This window comes from Pleurodeles waltl, chromosome 3_1 (assembly GCF_031143425.1).
Source record: "Pleurodeles waltl isolate 20211129_DDA chromosome 3_1, aPleWal1.hap1.20221129, whole genome shotgun sequence".
NCBI lineage: Eukaryota > Metazoa > Chordata > Amphibia > Caudata > Salamandridae > Pleurodeles > Pleurodeles waltl.
The window spans coordinates 579,615,927-579,636,424 of NC_090440.1; the positions used below are offsets into that span (position 1 = coordinate 579,615,927).

General features: G+C 40.9%; 1 protein-coding gene across 1 annotated transcript in view; it reads left to right on the forward strand.

Moving 5' to 3' along the window:
* The window catches only part of TRPM5 (transient receptor potential cation channel subfamily M member 5), a 462,539-nt gene extending 446,325 nt beyond the window's left edge, over positions 1–16,214 (forward strand). Inside the window, exon 24 of the mRNA XM_069221458.1 lies at positions 15,245–16,214. Coding sequence (XP_069077559.1) covers positions 15,245–15,330 — 86 coding nt within the window. The 3' untranslated portion in view covers positions 15,331–16,214. The remainder of the gene's footprint in view (positions 1–15,244) is intronic.
* The last annotated feature ends 4,284 nt before the right edge of the window (positions 16,215–20,498 follow it).

Below are 20,498 nucleotides of genomic sequence, written 5' to 3' on the forward strand. Positions count from 1 at the left end.
CACTGCTGTAGTGAAAAATGACGTTGGGAGTACGAGTCCTGCCTTTTAAATACATTGCATCCGGACCTCTGAGTTGTCCATGGCCAACCTTAGCAGTGACTATATGTATAAAAAGGGAAGGTTTGGGCCTGGCAAAAGGGTTATTTTTGCCAGGCCAACCTAGCAGTGTAAAACTGCACACACAAGCTCTGCAATGGCAGGCCTGAGATATTGTTAGAGTGCTACGTAAGTGGGTGGCACAATCAGAGCTGTAGGCCCACAAGTAGCCTTTAATTTACAGGCCCTAGCCACATGTAGCACAGTTTATGAGGGACTTATAAGTAAATTAAATATGTCATTTTGGGATAAAACTATATTACCATGTTTTGAGCAGAAAGCACAAGCACTTTAGCACTGGTTAGCAGTGTTACATTGTACAGAGTGCTAACACCAACAAAAGTGAAGTCAGAAAAAATAGGAGGCAGAAGGCAAGAAAGTTTGAGGAGGAGCTTGCAAGAAGGGCCATTTTACAACAAGCACGCAATGGAGAGACTTAAGAAAGCTAAGCTCTTATGAGGAAATTGCCAGAAAGGTCTATGTCTGTTATACACAAAGAACAAGTAGAACACTACCTGGGTAGTGTTCCCTTTATTCACATATAGACCTAATGCTTGTGAATGAACCTTCCTATGAGATCTCACTGTTTCATAGTGCTTGGAGATTCTTGGAAGCTTCAGACTGTCTGTGGCCCATAAGTACGCATAGGAAGAAAATGTTCAATTAACATTTCATATAAAAGTACTATAAAGGACCCAGTCAAAGGCAGAAACATCAGAGGGTTCAGAACCTAAAAATATCACCCCTGCAACATCTACTCTACCGTTGCTACACCTCCAGCCCAGTGATAGAACAACAGAGCCCTGTCCTAGCCTTTCAGCCACTTTTTCAATGCAAGATTATTCTTAATTCAGAAAGCTAACAAAGCCAATAGAGGTATTCCAATCACAACAGTCCTGCACCTGCTACAAGCAGCATTCTTCTCACTTCAAATTGAATGAAGATGACTCCTGCCAGCGGGCCTGTCGAAGAGGCTTGCTTACATGTTTTGAAACATTTGGGCTCATCAAACTGACCCCGCTCAATGAAGGGCTGTGCCTACCGTGCAACCAGGTATCACAGTCATTTCTAAACCTTCAACAAATGTCATTACCCATGGCAAGGTGGATTTAAATAACACCATCACAAATATTTTTGACAAATTCAGCCTGCTTTCATGACAACAAATTCCATTAAGTTGGCCTGGAAGAAATATCGTGTTGTTGACAACTTAATAGCCATATTTGAGTACCTACATTCCACTGGGTACAGAATAATTCACAGAAATATTGGACACAAGACAGAGGTGGAATGTCTCAACTGTATAATAAAGAGGTGACCTGCACTGAAACACCTGACAAATGACTTGCACAGAAACACCTGAAAAGCATTGCTGATTGTTCCAATGTATAGACAGTCATTGTTCAAGCAATCCAAACAGCTATTGTTTACTGTAGTAATCTACCTCCTACCCAGCTTCAAACCCAGTTTCAATACCAAGTTCCTGTATGAAACTGTCAAATTGGCTATAGCAACCCAGACAATTCTAGTCAAAGGTGATTTCTGTCTGTTAGAGGGTACACATAGCATACTGCACATAACAGTAAGACTTGAAAATGTACTTTTCAGTAACTTCACTAGATATACTGTGGCAAATGTTGGCTAACTATATAGTTTGAAGTCATGTTGTAGATATGATGGTGTAAATGTTGTATTCGCAACCCCAGTGCTATCATGATTAAGTGTTAGATGAAATTCCTTCATAAATACTGTTGAACATATTTCTACACACATATAGCTGACATTACCTTGCTTCCCAACTTAAATTGTAATTCACAATCATATATTTGAAACATGGCAACAATGTTTGAGCAGGATAGGTTTTTGAAGGTTTTATGATATTCATTTGCGAGATTGATTAGTCTCCCACTTGCTGTACTGTATATCTCATGTAAAGTGTTCGCTAGTATTCAGTTCATAGAAATATTATGCTTGTAAAACATATGGTTGTAGCTACACGCACTCTATAAACTCCTGCCATCTAGTGTTGGGCATGGCAAATACAATATATTTTTCTTTGAAGATATTTCAAGTTATGGTATGTGCTATGACTCTCCCCTTGGTCCATGATTTACACAGGCACCAACTTCACCCTAGATTATTTTCTCTGCCATCAGGTTTGGACTTGCCCAGCGGACTGATCACAGAGACCAATTCAATTCTCACAGCTTTATCGGGCTAAATAGCTCCACTCTCACAACTCCTGTAACACTCAGAGAGCAGTGGGGGCCTATTCGGAAGTTACCAATGTATCTCCACCAACTGCGGCCACTTCATGGTGACTTCCCTGTCCCTGGTGCCTCTGTTGCTTTCCTCTCTAATTTCTGCAGTGCTCATCTAAGACAATGTATATAGGAAGAGGGTGATGGAATGTACACCTTTTCAATTTTGTCCAAGGTGCAATGGAAAATATCCCTAGACTGACCAGCATGGTGATTTGAACCTTTACTTCTTTCATGAACACAGCAAAGATATTCCTGTGATTTCTGCCTCACCTTCCTGTAGAAGAAGACCTTACGGTACTGAAGGGAAAAGCATTGAGCACATTCCAAAATTCACCTCCAGTCATCTTCTGAGACCCCAACATTTTTAGCAAACAAATGGTCCCGCCTTTGAGGAGGAGGAAGAAACGGGTCACTATGGGATCCCAGAGGCACAACTGACTCTCAGTCCCACACAATGTCCTTGAGTGCTTCAGAGGGAGGAGACTAATATTGTGTGCCCTTAGAGATGAAACGAGGAGGACCAAGAAGACTTTTCATCCATGGTCTGGTGCCTCTAGATTCTTTGGTGGTATGCACAGCAAGGAAGTGGTTCTTGGGCACTGGGGATGCTCTCTCACTAGATAAGGAGAGTAAAGTTTGACGCTGCTGATGAAGGCATAGAACTTAGAGCAACCACTCAATGGAGTATTACTTAATCCATAGGCTTGCTGTTCAACCACAATAGGTTTCACTGGGAGGAGTTGGAGGCACTGGTACAGCACCTACCTGAGATCTACAGAAAGAGAGGGGAAGAAATAGTCGCTGAGGGGAAGATCATCTCCAATGTGAATAAACAATATGCAGTTGATGCTGTGGGTTCTATCTTCCACAGTGTAAACACTAGCATCCTGCTCCGCTGCCATGCATGACTTCACAGCAAGATGTTCAAGCTGGAGGCCTTACAACACCTCCTCTACATCCCATTCAATAGGAAACACTTCTTTGGGCCCCTGGTGGAAAAGATAAAGAAGAATACTCAGATCGCCAAGCCCATGGTCATTGTAGTCTGCCACTCAAAGGAAGGGGCATGTTTTGTATGCAACAACCCAGGGGTGGGACCAAGACCAAACACCCACAACAAGGTGCAAACCTACCAGCAGCAACAGCAGGCCTTTCATGAATCTCAGACAGGCAGAGGATACACAGGAGGGTAGTTTCTTGGGTAAAACGAGCAAGGCAAGGGTAAAGGCAGCTCGGGCAAAGGGGCCTTGCTCCTAAACAACTGCCTGTCAGGGATATTCACCCCCCATTGGGAGGAATCTCCTCAGACCAATAGGTTCTTGCAGTAGTTAAGCAGAGCTACTGCTTAGTATTCGACACCACCAACCCAACATAACTCCACATCCTCAGCCAAGACCACCTCACTGTTCCTAAGGAAGAACTTCAAAAGTTTCTTCAAAAGGGTGCAATACAGCTTCTGCCCCATATCAATGAAGCAAAGGGCTCTACTTGCTGTACTCTTCACCCCAAAGAAGGATGGCTCCCACCAGCCCATCTTAATCCTGAGGCTACCAAATTAGCATATCCTTTTGGAGCGCTTTCATATGACAACCTTGCAGGATAATATCCAGCTTCACCGCCAGTGGAACTTTATGATGACACTAGACTTAAAGGGAGTCCTCTTCCATATCCTCATCAATCACACTCATCATCAGTACCTTTTTTTGTGGTAAGTAAACAACACTACCAATTCAAAGTTCTAACCTTCTTAATCACTTTAGCTCCCATTATTTTTACCAAGTGCCTGGCAGTGGCGGCTGCCTGATGGGGTGGTTCCATCAGCTCCCAATAGTAATGGTGTTCTAAAAATTTCACCTACAATGTCATCGTTGTAGCTGAGGCCCTGGTTGTCATCCATTGTCACAATGATGTGGATGGGAGTTCAGGCAGCCATAAGGACTGGACCTCTTCTACTGCTCTGAAAAAAAAAGAAAAAAAAAACACCATGTAAAATAGCTCTTCACTGAGCAGTCATGACTGAATACCTCAGAGACAACATCTCTTCAAATGGCTTATTAGTGACAAATGCAGCACTTATCTTCTTAGAAGATGCCATCTTTAGAGGTGGGTGGTCCCAGATTGCCAGGAAATATACCAGAGACTGGTTGATCTTATTAATCAAAACGGCAAAACACCTCTCTGAGGCTCTGATAATTAAGATCAATTTTGCAGACAATACCCTAAAAAATATGATATTAATCGTAGCCTACAAATCCAAACTGGCAGGGATCAACACAGAAATCAATGAACATGAAGATCTTTTGATGCAGCAAAAATATTAAAGCTTGAAAAAAAATCACAATGTTTGAAAGGGAAAACATTTACCCCTACATTAAAGAGGGTTTCTCAGCAGGAGAGGGTGATACCTCCTCGGACAAGAGTAGAAACTACAATGTAAGAAAACACTTTATGCAATAGCAACTTTAGCACAGAATATTGGGTGAGCAATGATGGCCGATGGGCCTACCTCTATATAAGTACCCTATGGCCCCATATTAGGGACCCCAACAAATGTGGCTCCCCCACTATCCTTTGTTCCCCAATACTCCCTTCCCTCAGCCCTTTAACCAAACTTTGTTAGGCAGAGGTTGGGGCACAGGCAGAAGAAGAAAGGGGCAAAAGCAGGTCCAATGGCAACACCCAGAACACCAGATGCAGACGAGGAGTCAAACAAAAAGAAATTGATTTTGAACTTATCCACCAAGATATTCACAACAGAGGAGGTTAATGTCCTCCAAAAGGGCCCACACCCAAAGAGGATAAATATCCAACTGAATTGTGAGCTCCACAGTTTCTTTAAGAAAATCAGGCTTTGCACCTTCTTTCGCTGTAAATCCACACCTGAGGTGACAGATACTGGGTTATACAATCCTGTCCAGATTCACTCCCTCAGCAGGGATGAGTCCACACGAAATCATAACTTTTGAACAGGCAGTACTCAAAATCATAGGATTATTAAACTCTAGTTATCGATTCCACAACATATCGTATCAGGAACTGGCAGCAGTAAATTCATTGGCCAATGACGCTTCAATCACAATTAAACTGGCTCACAAAGGTGGCGCAATTGTCATTATGTACAACCCGGGCAACAATAAAAAATGTCTCTGACAACTGGCTGGCTGGACATATTACAGCCCAATCAGCCAGGATCCCACCTCAAGACTTACTTTTCAAATCAGTTCTTTCATGCGGACAGCTGAAACACAGGGATGGATAAGCAAAAATGAGGCAGAATTCTTAGTCAACACCCACCCCAAAATCGGATACTACTGCGCCGTGCCCAAAATACACAAGGGGGTTACCCCCTAGTGTTCCGGGTAGACCCATTGCATGAGTCATATGTTCGCTTCTGGAACCTCTGTCTAAGTTTTGCGATCATTTTTTACAGCCTTTGATTATGAAACACCATCTTTTCTCAAGGACAATAGGGATGTCATTAATCTTATTGATGAAGCAAACAACATCAGAAACATTGATCTCCTCATGACCCTTGACATGGGGGCTCTTTATAACAAATATAACCTAAGATGCAACACTTGAAGTGATAGCGAATACACTTGTGTCAGAAACCTGGTCCCCATCTACTCTGATAAGTTTAATTACTGAATGTGTGGCAATAGCACTTGAAGAAAACGTCTTCCAATTTGGAGACCAACTCTATCACCAAACACAAGATACTTCAATGGGAAGTACTTTTGCAGCAAGTATGGCATAGCTCTATATAGCTAACTTTAAAAAATAAAACATTTTTTGTGAAAACAATCCTTACATCAACAACATACTCCTATGGCGTTGCTACACTGATAGCATTTTGATTTTGTGGCACGAAGATATTGATGAATGCCACAATTTCCATACATGGATAATTCCCTCAATCCATTCCTAAGGTTTCAAAAACATCTCTGTCAAAGGTCTCCCGTTTCTTGATGTACTAATCATCATCACTAATGGGAAACTCACAACCACCACATACGAGAAGTCAGCTGACTGCAACAGCTTACTACTGTATGACAGCCACCATACTAAAGCCTTATGGGACACTTTTCCCTACAGCCAGTTCCTGCAACTATGTTGCAACTGCAGCAAGATTGCTGACTTTGACCTACAGGCACAACATCTGACTACAAGCTTGACAGCACACCACTTACCACCACATTCCATCAATATAGCAAAGAATAGGGCCAGGAGCAACAATTGGGTGGCACTATTAGAACCCTGCCGCAGAACACAAGACAACATCATCACTTGTGTTACCACTTTCATGCCTAATTCAAACCAAATCTAGAAAATCATATGTAAGCACTGGTTCATCCTACAGACAGGCTCCCTTCAGTTTCCCGCTTGACGATTTGCGTTCAAACAAACACATAACCTGAAAGATGTATGTGATTAACCATACCAGACCATGAAGGGCACCTAGGTCTTAATATTCCCTCTGGGATCTCCCCCTGTCACAGGAAACTATCCATTTGGCTCCTGTGGGGTCTGTGATATGACTGAGCCCACAAAAGAGATTGTCCTTAGCCAGACCCACAAATTACCACGAAAAAAATCACACAAATTGTAGCACCTGAACTGTGTATACATTATCACTTGCCACTGCACCAAGAGATATATTGTCATGACCACCAGACCTGTCAAGGTGAGGATTACTGAACAACAGAGTGGTATCCGATGTAAAAAAAAAAAAACTACAACCAAAATGGCCACCCACTTTCTCACACACAACCACACTCCGGATGATGTATGGTGGACCATCCTTGAATCACATCATAACATGAACAAACAAAGCCTCTTTTGGAGGGAACAAAATTGGATATTCTGTGTAGCCATGCATCCGACAGCCCTCAACAATGATATTCCCTGTGAACTGGGGAACTGAGGAACCCTCTATCATACACCCCCATGAGAGCAGCCACAACAAAGCAGCATCTGTGGTCTTATACATATACATCTGTACTTTACATACTTTATTGGCTTTCCATCATGATCCTTCCTTTAGTCATGCATGCCAGCTCACCATAGGCGCTTAAATTTTAGCACTGTTACTGTTTGCTCTTGGGTACCATTTTCCTCCTGTAGGACCCATAATACTCAGCCCTGACTGGAGCACAGATGTGCTATCCTCCTTTCAGGTAGTTGCTGGAATTCCAACCCAGATACTCCCAATATAGATATACTGAGGCACCACAGTAGTGTGCCCCCCTCATTTTTTGTCAATATCCACACACTCACACACCTGTGTTAATAAATTTTATACAGGACCAACCTGTAACAATTGTGTCCTACTGGAGTTTATTTTGAATATGAGGATTTGTTAAATTTGTTTGGAACTTATCTTCTTTTATCAAAGAGTTTGCCTCTATATTGTTCTTTCTATTTTGATTTCAGTTATGGCTGTGTTTCATTCTTCCCCACAGAGACCATTCCAACATGGCCTACTCTGCAGCAGGGATTCCTTTTAGTAAGGACTTAGGTCCAGTCACAAAGTGAGTGGGTGTAGTCGGTGTGTCCCACCTTGACAGGCTTTCTCTTCCAGAGGCCCACCAGGAATGGGAGACAGAGCACACACAGCACCCTCTGAACCCCCTAGAAGGGACCTCCATGCATTTTACTAATATGAGTGATTGTGAAATTTCACTTGTGTCCTCCCCAAGATAGCGACATACTTGGCATATCAAGCATCAGATTTACAATCCAGCTTGACATTGAAGGTGATCACCCACACCTGTGCCTCTTCATCACACCTGCGAGTGATAATTCTCACTCGCTCCAGCATATATACCTCCTCCTCTGCTCCCTCCCTACCTCCATGGTGGCAGAAGGGGTCGTTTGCAGCTTTTCTAGCTTGCTGGAAACCGCATGTACTTTGAATAGTTATTACTTTATGTACCCTTCTCCACTATTCCAATGCTTGCTGTTACTTCTCTCTACTATTTTCAGTCTGCAGCTGGCGCCATCTCTGCCCTTGGTCTACGGGGCCATTTGTGCGGTCTAAGGCACAATTAACCTACTTAAATTGGGTAACCTCTACCGCGTATGTGGGATTTTACTGCGTTTTTGCATTCTAGATTAGCTGCAATAGAGGTTATCCACATTCACTTAAGTGGATGATGGGGCTTAAATGTGTGTGTTCATTATATGCCACATATATCACCTGCTTGTTGACTTATCTGTGTTTGCACACTCATTGACAAGTGTGATTCCACCTATGATATGGATTTTCTACAACTGTCTAATGCATTGCTATGTGACAATGAGGTCTGACTACTGAATACCCTCCCTGTTTTTAACTTTCACTCTCTATTTGTCTCTATTTTATTGCAGGTCGGATTTAAGATATCAAAATGTATACCCTACACTTTGAGAGTGACTTTTTTAGGTTGGGGATTGTTGCGAATTATCATTACTATAACCCGATTTACCAACATTCTCACTTTCACGTGAGCAGTACTGGATCATTGTCTCCAACAAAGTCACCCTTTGTTTTCGTTTATAACAAGTGGTACCACGTATTAAAACTTTCAGGGTCTCTCTCAGTTATTTTTCTATCACACTTACACCAATCTACGGACTTTATTTTAAAAGACCTCCGGCAAAGAGCCCCCAGAAGGGGCCCAATGGGCATTGTAGTGCCAAACCTATGTGAAGCTGTACAATGATGAAGTATGACACCCATCTGGCTGTGTGTAGGCTTCTGCTTCTGAGCAATCAGATCTCCCCGATCTGCTTGCTCAGACCCATCCTGACCTACTGCCTGTTCTGTTTCTTTTTCTGATTGTTTTAGGAACTTCATACTCCAAGTGTATAGATTACACACCTTAGACATCAAATTAGCATTAATGTACTTTCTAAATCAGGCATTGCAAGGTGGATTGGCAAATGTAACCATGCTTCCTACGGCTACATAAACATGTACCTACACATTTTCACAAAGTATTAGTGTGTGTAAATATTAGCCCTTTAACGGCTATAGTTGGCAAGACCATGCTAGGAACATTGTTTTAAATATCTGCATCATCTGCCTGATAGTCACTGCTGAAAAGGAAACTGCTTTACAGTCAATTGAGTCAGTACAAAGCATGTAAACATCTGTTTGGAGCGTTTACTGTTGTACATTCACATGTGCCCATCCTTCTCCTTGGAAGGTGGAAATGATGACACATTGTACTTTTTCTCTCACACTTTACTTATTTAACAACTTGCCATGCACATGGCACAACACAGTTCACTTTACATTCCACTTTCACTTATCACCTGCTGAGCAGAAAACAATCTTTGGCAAAGTTGGTTTCCATGTTCTTGACTTGAAACTTTGAAAGAAAAACTAGTTGTAATGTCCTGATTCAACACTAGAAGATAGCATTATGCAGTGCATGTGAATGTACAGCACTACACATGATAACAGATAATTAAAGGGTAACATTTTCCTCAAGTATTGCGATGGTGCCCCAACATGAAACTTATTACCATCATAGTAACAAAAAGCTTTTGATTTTTAAATCCGAAAATCTTCTTCTTTCCACGTTTCAATACTATCCTGTCTGAGTGAAATTGTCATGAATTTGCCCTTCCACAGTGCAGTTCTGGTGGGTTTGCCTAATCATAATTTTTTATAGAAACTACACCAAGCACATGTAACTGTAAATAGTAACTAGTTGTGTATCCTTTTTTGTGTGTGGACGTAATATTGCTGGTCACACATATGAAAAAGTGCTTTTTCCTGCATATATTTTGGTTTTACTGTGCTTCAGTGGGTAAATCTGCAAGCAAACATAAAAAGCTTGAGGTCCATATTTATACTTTTTGATGCAAAACTGCGCAAATGCAGTTTTGTGTCAAAAAGTATAGCGCCATTCCAGAGTGCCAAATTTATAAAACCCCGCAGGCCGGCACTAAGGGTGGGCTAATGGAAAAAAAAAGAAAAAGTAAAAAAAAAAAAATTTATGTTAGCCATGTTGGGGTGGGGGTGGCGGTAGAGGAGATGGAGGTTGAGCGTCAACCAATGACGCTAGGCTGTTTGAGGCACAAAAACTGTCTCTAACCAGCCTAGCATCATTTCCTGACACTCAGCCATCCATATCACATGACTCCTGTCTTGTAAAAGACAGGAGTCATGCCCAACACCCCAGTGGCTGGCACAAGGAACCAGTGTCCCCTCGGCATGACCATTCCACCCAGTGACATGTAGGGGGGGGCATTTCAGGGCCCACAATGGCACTTACAAAATGTTTCATACTTACCTGGGATGGGGTCTTCCATCCTCTGGTGTCCCTCTGGTGTGGGTGTTCCTGGGGCTTGGTGTGGGCATCTGTGGGCCCTTTCCATGGTGTTCCTCTGCAGAAAGCTTTGCTGGTTTGGGAAATACAAGGAGCCCACAGCTTGGGCCATAAATCAGCTCTTGGAGAAAAGGTTATATAGGTCATCTACAGTTCAACCGAAAACCTTACTGGTTTCAGTTTCATATGTAGAAAGAAAATGTTTAAAATCAACTCTGGTGACAGTGCAATCCAATTCATCCAAACCTTTTCTGGTTTCATTTTTTATTTGTAACAAATAACATGTTTAAATCTCAAGCTGCTTTTATCTCTGAAAGCTGTTTGTTACCTTTTCTGAAACCAGAAAGATTTTCAATGAACTGTATAACCCCTTCTCCAACAGTTGATTTATGACCCAAGCTAGGGGCTCCTTGTATTTCCCAAACCAGCAGAGCTTTCTGCAGAGGCCTGTGTAAACAGAAAAACACTTAGTTAAATAAAATAAAATGTTGTACAGCCTTGAATTCACTGGAAACCAATGCACAGTTGCATTTCATCTCCTCTGTCTTCACCCAGCACATGCAATAAGAAGGATGATTTTCAGTGAAATAGAATGCAGGCCTCTCTCATAACTCTGATTGGCTGTTGCCTGCCAATCAGTGTTAATGTGTGTTTCACAAACTGAAAATATGTTGGTATGACTGAGATGAGGAATGAGGAGAAGGGATGATGGTTGAGGAGTAGGGATGATGGCTGAGGTATGAGAAGTAGGAATGATGGAAGATGGATGAGAAGTAGGGATGAGAAGCAGGGATGAGGGATGAGAAGTAGGAATGATGGAAGAGAAGCAGGTATGCTGGATGAGAAGTATGGATGATGTATGATGGATGAGAATCAGGGATGATGAATGAGAAGTAGGGATGATGGAAGAGAAGCAGGGATGGTGGAAGAGAAGCAGGGATGGTGGAAGAGAAGCAGGGATGATGTGTGTTAATGAGAAGCAGGGATGATGCAGGAGAAGTAGGGATGATGGATGAGAAGTAGGGATGATGTATGATGATGAGAAGTAGTTATGATGGATGAGAAGTATGGATGATGTATGATGGATGAGAAGCAGGGGTGATGGATGAGAAGCAGGGATGAGAAGTAGGGGTGAGGAATGAGGATGTCCTAAAATGGATGCTGTACATTTGGGATATGACACAATCTGGTTATTGAAGGAACCCAGGTTCATTGGGTATCCGATTCCTCCTGCATTGGCTACATCTAGAGGCATTAGTAAGGGAAAAGGGGAATGAAGGATGACATTATCCTCAAAAGAAATTTGACCAATATACTGTTGTGGACTACAGTTTGTGGAAGTGTTGAACCATTGATTAAATCCAGTGGATGTGTTCTTCTAAACAGAGGGCTTACCTTCAATGTGGTATTTAGAATGGTACTTAGGTGCTGGATGCAGTGAAGGATGGGTCTTCCTCATTCTGCGTGGGGCCCAACCTGTGGAACAGACAGATGTAGGCATCTTTAGAGGCCACTGCTTTGAGAAGCCAGTCATTGAGGTAAGGGAAGACTTGACCACCCTACTGTCTCAGCAAGGCTGTCATCAGCGTCATACTCTTTATGAAGATTCATAGTGCAGATTTCAGTCTGAAGGGTAAGACTTTGAATTGAAGCAAACATTTGCAATGTTTTGGGTGCATGAGGATATGCAAGTAAACATCTTTTAAGTTTTATGATGTCAAGAATTCGCCTAGAAGGAACTGGAGAACCAACTGGGGAGTTACCATGCGAAAAGAATTGTCTCTAATTCAACTGGCAAACTTTAAATTGACCACCAGTCTCCTTTTTCTGACAATAAAAAAAAAAACCTTAAGTAGAAAACCTTGTTTCAGCAGGTGACGATGTTGCAGTTTTTTTCTGTATCAGGAACTGAGGAGATCTTTGAAGAGATTTGCTGGTATGACACAGTTTGATGGAACACCACCGCAGGGCATAGGCAGAAATCCTTCACTCATACCTGTAGTATGTACATGTCACTGGTGTCTTAGTCTTCAAGCATTTTGGTTTTCTATCATGTAACATGGTATTGCTATAGGTTAACATTTCCCTATACTATGATGTAAATGGTACTCTACGATATGTTGGTTCTATTGTTCATCACTGCATCCTCTGAGATGGATGGTGAGTTCTGGAATTCTATGGTAGCGTTAGTTGCCTGGAGTTGTGGAGCTTGCTGAACGTCCCTTGGGTTGTGGATCTGTATTTTGGAATAGAGCTACTTGAACTCTTCTTCCTCTCCTCGTGTCATCACATACATTTGCCAGAATCTCTTTACCCCTCACTACAATATCCAGCACTGGGTCATGGTAATGAAGGTATGGCAGTCTGTGCCAGTGAAAGATCCATGTTCTCTCCCTGAGTCCTGAGGCTTAGCATGGCCAGTGCCTTTTCTTCCGGCAGGATGTACAGAGTATAATGATCTAGAATGTTACTTTGCTGACCAGAGGGTAGAACTGTCTCTGAATGCCAGGCTTCTTTGATTGCTGCTGTTTGTTTTAGTTCTAGGGCTGTTACCCCTGTGAAAAGATTTCTAACTACGGTTTTTAGTACCCTGAAATTATTCCTGGTTTTGAACTTCCAGTGCTCCTTGACATCTGCCAGGTATGAGATCTAGCTTGATGTGCTTTATTGTGTTGTCCATATGGTAACTGAAATAGCTTCACCATTTAATAACGTATCCAAAATTCTGTTTTGCAACTCCGGTCTAATACAGATGTTAGAAAGTCTGCCTTAACTCTATAGAACCACAGCACCCCTTATTTGTTTGAGGCCAATGTTGGCTACTTCCAACAAGGCATCAATGAGAGGTGCTGAATTTCGTTCCCTTGCAGCTGTGGTCCATAACCTTTGGTCCCAGGACCCCTGGGGATCCGCGAAGTCAACTCAAGGGGTCCTCGACTGCTTTGAAAATGAAATAACATTAACAAATTATTAAAGAGTATATAAATAAAGAAGCAACATGTAAAAACATTCTTTAAAAGTGAAATAATTTGAAACTGCAGGCTAAAAATTAAGTTAGTACCACCAGAGTGAATTGCGGAAGCAATGTATCAAATAGAATACAGTAAGGATGATGAGTGGCCTCAACTAAATTTAGAAAAGCTCCAACCTTCCTATTAAAATTAACATTTTTATTTTTTATATTTGTTTGTGAATATTACATCATTGGTGTATTTGTTTGAATCTGTTTTAATAATTATTCTGTCTGTATTTTTAGTGTCTTCTGGTTCAAATATTCAAAAATGCTTAGGCGGGTCTGCAACTTCCAGTAATGACTCGCAAGGGGTTCCTTGGATTCCAATAATGATTCAGTAGGGGTCCCTGGATTTTGGTAATGATTGTGTGGGGTCCACAGAAGTCAAAAGGTTAAGAAGCACTGCCTTGCAGGATACCACTATATAGACCAGGCTGCTAATGATAGAACAAACACAATGCTAAAGGCTATGTAATGCAGAGGATCACTTTATAATGTATAGTACATCATTATTAGTGTCTGGTCACAATTTGAATAATTCTTAGTTGATTGTCATTCTGGGAATAATCTTAATTTCAATGCAAGGGCAGTTGGGCTTGCGTTTGCTACTAGTAATCGAGTATCTCACTAGAATATCGACTATAGAATACTGTGGAGCCAAACTATTGAGCCACAAATATTGTGAAGGTAAGTATATAGGTAAATATTGCTTTAATATACAGAACTCCACATATTTGTGATAGATAGATATGTGGAGTTAAGAGTAGAAAATCTGTACTTACTTACACGTAGTTACCTTTAAATATTTGGTCCTCGATAGTAAGGCTTCGATATTTTGGTCCCACGATTTTTTTGTCCTTAATATTTGACAAACTATCAGCTAGACGCCCTTGGGACCTTGTAAGGCTTTGGGAAGTCTAAGAATAGAGCAAGTCCTTGGTCACTCATAAGTGGGTCACACAGCTCTAAGCCTTTGTGCAACGTCCCTTCGGTCCCCACCTGAGAGAAGTAGGGGAGGACAGGTGCCAATGCTGGGGGTCACTTGCTGTGGATTGCCACGTTATTTGTGTTTGATGGATTAAATGCGTCACATTGGGGCAATTATTATTCTGTCCATGAACAAATTTTCTTTCTGATGAAATACTACATATAAAAAATTCTTAGTGGTTTGCTCATATCGTATGGCCTATTGGTTTTCTGCTCTGTTCATATCATATGGCCTTGTTCATTTTGATTGTACATTTATATTAATTGTGTGCTGCGGTCAACAATTCAACAGTATTAAAACAATGGACAATGTATCTTTAACCACTACTTCCCCCTCCATCCGCACACCTCCCTTGCAAAGTCTGCAATAATCCTTTTTCACACAACTGCAGAGACATTCCTGTTGTTTCTTAACAGGTAACTAATTACCAATTAAGTGTGTTAGGAACTGCTAAAGATACTGTGTACCTTTGTGTTACTGTAGTCAGTAACACACTTTACAAGGCAAACCTGAAAACAAAAACAGTGAATTTTCTCTAATCTATGTTCTCTTCTACAATTAGGTTTTAAGGAAAAGGACAGGAATCAAACGAGCTCGCAAGAAAGAAGCAAAGACACTGATCAGAAGAAGCACTTGAAAAAACAATAATGTGCAAAACGATCGCGTGCGATTGTACTTCTATGTCATTTCTGCTCCCTACAAAATGTTGTGCTTGGATCCTCTGTTTTTCATCCATGTGTAACAATCTAGTAAACAGCAGTGCAACAAATTTCACCAGGAACAGCTGTAGCACGTCTCTATACACGAAGCGCAAAAACAATCAGTGAGTGATGTATGAAGGACGGTAAAAAGTGAATATGGCTGCATCAGATTCTCCTTCACACGGACGTCACCTCGGGGTGGTGAGGTGCTACCCCTGCCATTGCCTTGTTACACTAATTCTAGATAGCGAGTTGGAAAGAAATTGAAACTAAACGGGGTCCAAGACATCTAGGGCCATATGTACGAACACTTTTTCCCATAGACACATAATGGGTAAAAACCTTTGCTACATCTGGCCCCTAGTTACTTTCGGTTTCCTCTAGTAAAACTGCTTCAGCAGCAAATAGGAGTCTCTTTAGAGGTACATCTAGGATAAAGATGCGGCCCTGCGATGCCATTGAGAAGTTAAAGGGAGACTTCTTCTGCATTTGAGAATTGATGTTCAAGTTCTTTCACAGTGCAGACTAACAGGGCTTTTCACAAAGTAACTTACACTTGTGGGCAATTTCCACATGGAATTTACTGTTACACTTTTGAGTAACTTTACTACTTTTGGCTATTCACAAGTACTGAGTGTATAGTTACTATAATGTGTAGATTTACACATCTCCACGCCATAAAATGAGGGTGGAGGCAACATTTATGAGTGCAACTTACTATTCACAAAAATAAATAGTAGTAAATCCAGCACTACACATGGCCAGCCACTGATACTGCAACATGCTCCCAAAGAAAATAATGGAGACAGGGACTTTATTGTTATTAAAATACAATTAAACTACTTTAAATTAATTTTATACATTACATTTTATAATTATTCATGCATAATATTTTTTTTACCATATTTGGCAATTTATTTTTTAATTTAAGCTTCAGAAAAATAATGTTAATTTAATATATTTAAAGTATTTAAATGTTTCATTCAAAATTAAGTTAATAGTGCTACTGCATTTTTTCTTTGTACTACAATTAAAATAAATATTTAAGCCTAATTGACAATAAATACAAAAATGTTTACTAATTTCCTACAAAGTTTAATAAACCTTTTTATTTTTCTATATACTTTACCACAGGGAGATCGCCACCTCTACTGTGAAGTCTCCCTACAGTAACGTATAGGAAAAAGTAAAACAAGAAACTGTACTAAAAGGGTTAGTAAACATATTTTATAATGAAATAATACATGTTTTATTTTGGGGATTTTTGTAACAGTCACTTACATTTATTTATATTTTAATTATTTTATTATTAACAATTTAACATTACCTCCCATGAGGTTTTATTTTAAGTCCCAATCTCCATTTTCTATGCAAGGGTGTTGCATTACCAATTGTTGGCCATGTGTGATGTTTAACTTACTCCTGCTTTGAGCTGGGGTACTTTAATACTGTTTTGGGTCCCTTTGTGTCTGTAGTAACACTTAGAAGTGTAGTTTGTGAATAGCAATGGGTTCTGTCTTTTGTGTGTAGGTGCATGTTCCTTTCTAAACCCCTCCCTAACACTCCTTAACCTTTCCTATTCCCCCTTAAATCTCCCCCATTAAGTAGTAGGTATGCCCCTTTATCCAGCAACTCCCCCTGGACTCATCCACATTTACAACTAAGTTGTAAAATTACATGATTGAGGATCTTCCCAGGGTAAGGATAGGAGAGATGGGGGTTGAAATTTACACTCATAGGTTTGTGACAACTATTTTGTAGTACTTTAGTACTATTATTGTAGCACTTCTAAATGTTGTACAAAATGAAGTTTGCGAATAGCCCCTTAATATGTACACATTCATTTAATCATGTTATGTGAGAGATTAATGCAGTCAGATCATTTAATATTAGCATATGTGTAACTCCTTGATTGCTTAGCAGTGGAATTTATTTACAGAAGGGCACTATAATTTTCACTGTTTGTTCTGTATTTTCGTCAATTACATTTCAATACAGTCTTCCTAAATAACTACTCAAGGAATATGTGTTTACCTTTATGTTTGGTTTCAAAATGTGAATTTTTCATTGTGTTTCTTATAGTGTCCATTTAGCCAATAGAATTCCCCGTCCTAAGAATTCTGTGAGTACATGCTATCAAATGCACATCCAGCCATCTCAAATTTGCTCACTTCTCTAGTGTTTTGAGGGAGGTAGTAAACCTGCATGAGAACTGAATACTTATAAACAGTGTTGTACTAGAAAGTGACAACACTATGAGGAAAACAGTGAATGGCCATAGACATATGAGCAACTCATTGTTAACCCAAAAGTGCCTCACAGTGCTTTGCAGATGGCACTACCCAGTTCAGGGTCTACAAAGTATTTGGATGACGGGTTGATTTTGATTTCTGTTCTTACTGCCCTGCTGTACACAAACACGTTTAGGACCTTCAAAGTATTTGGATGACAGGTTGATTTTGATTTCTGTTCTTACTGCCCTACTGGAGCTGGTACCTTTGGATGAGAATCTCTATCTTTACTCTCTGGTAAATGGGAAAATATCGGCCACAGATGGGCTGCCAATTGGATTCCATAGGCTGCCCACCTGCTCAACACATGGACAAACTCCAGGAGGTGGATGAAGAACCCTGACTGCATGGATGTTTGCCAGATACAATGAGTGAGGAGTCAATTGTGGTGATCCTCAAAGCAAAGAGAGTACTTGTGGAGATAGGTTCATATCACCCTTTATCCATGATTAATACAGGCACTAAAATTATTAGCAAACTCCTAGACCATCGACTGACCCGAGTTATGTCACCATTAATGTACAAGGATCAAACAGGGTCCAAAAAGAAGCACTATCTTCAACCTCTGCAGGTGAGTGTATGTAGATCATTATGTACGCACACAAGAGTTAGACTATGCAGTGACTTCAATCAACCTTGTGAAAGCTTTCAATAGCAAAGGGTGGGAATATATTGTCCAGCTATTGGGAGAGATAAACTTTGGTCCATACTTTTTACACAGGATACTATTGTTGTACACCTGCCCTGAAGCCAGAGTTAAGACTGGGAATTTGGTGTTCTTCAAAGGGAGAGCTGGGTAGCGGTAAACAGCAGGGGTGCTTTTTGTCTCCCCTGCTATTTAGCAATTTAGCATAGCTGACAAACCATTGGCTAACATACTGTGACTATGAAAGTCAGACAGGGATATTACAATAGGTATGATGACCCATGTGCTGGCATTATATGCTCATGAAACTCTTGTTTATATGAGGGATCAGGAAGCATCAATTCCACACTTATGACTGCTAGATGAGTTCAGACAGCCCTCTGGAATGACCACAATTTGGGCTATTCATTATTACCCCCCTATTGGGGGCAGTTCACAGGTCAAACTAAGAGCTTCCAAACACAGGGATGGTAACAGCCTGGGTCATTCAGGTACAAGGTAATACATGTAACCAATATGCTTGCAAAATTATAGAAGACCTAAATATTGAAAAGGTGCTGCAGGGTATGGAGCACTCTTCCTTTTTGGCAGAAACTGCCCCCATGGAAAGAGTGGCTCCTAGTAATCTTGCTAAGTGATCTTGCTCCCTAGATGCTTAAATTTATTCCAGGGCATGGTATGTTTGCTACCCAAGCCTTTCTCTTGCAGAACTGGCTCCATGTTGACTATTGCTGGTATGTGGACACTCTCATCCCAGAGTTAAGCTTAGTAAACTGAAGCTCCCATACAAGAAGGGGGGCTTAGCCTTTCCAGAATTCCAATATTACTACTTAGCATCTAAGATGCAGCACTTCCCATTATGGACGAATGAATGTGCTAACAGGGAAAGGAAACTACTGGCAGGATGTCAGTTCTTAAATGCCCGGCATGGCACATTTAATGCTGAGACAAGAGGGTAAGGACATGCTATATTTAACAATACTGATGTCTCAGATCTGGGAGTGTTCTGCAGACATGCAGTGAGAGGGACCCATTTTATGTCTGACATGGAAGTATGGAACTATCCAGGCAGAGACAGTGGAGTAAATTGTGGGAGAGTGCCAGGAATTAAGGGCCTGATTACAACTTTGGAGGAGGGTGTTAATCCTCCCAAATGTGATGGATATACCACCCGCTGTATTACGAGTCCATTATATCCTATGGAACTCCTAATACGGTGGGCAGGATATCCGTCACATTTGGGACGGATTAACACCCTCCTCCAAAGTTGTAATCAGGCCTTTAGTGATTTATATGAAAGTGAGATGTTTATTGCATTTGAGGAGGCATAGCAAAAGATTTTAACATTTGTCCAGATGGCTCTGTGGCTAGGTGCTGTTGGGGGAGGGTTCCTATAGCACATCACCCAGACCGCCCGGAATCAATCACAGTGAAAGTAAATGCCGATATCATAATTGGAAGAAGGCGGATTTCTTTAATATATAAGATGATGTTGCAAGGTTGGGTGCCTGGTCCTCTGACAGTTCAGGCTAAGTGGGAGGGTGATTTGCAGTCTTGGTTACAGACTCAGACTGGGTTAACACAGAATGGTGTCTGACAATGCCTGTTCCGTCTTGCTTAGTTTAAGATATTGCATCAGGCCTATCTCACTCTATGAATCCTTATTAAGATATACCCAGCATGGTTGGATTTTTTGCATTTGATATGGACCTGTCCTGTGGTCTGTAAATACTGGAAAAGGCTGGTAAACGCTCTGTTGTCAATACCACTGGTGCAAATAGATTGGTATTTAGCACATTGTATAGACTCCAAATTCAAAAATAGCAAAATTCTCTAAACGTGTGTGTCACTAATACTACTGTTGGCTTAATGCAGGAGAATGATATATTGGAAACAACCTCAGGACATTGTGGCATAAAGATGGCTTTAAATGACTGCTACATGAAGAAATGCGAATGAAAATGAGGAAATATAGGCAGATATCCACGAATGACGATAACATTGAGATAACATTGCAAGGTCTTTGTTGTTGAACTAAAACAAATAAAATGTGTTTGAAAAAACTTCTGATAAACAACAGAAAGCCCCAAAATCAATGCTCTCTACTTATGTTAGAGAAACCATTACCTTTGTATTCGGCCTCTAAAGAGTCCCTCTGAAGCTTGATTTGTTATTTTC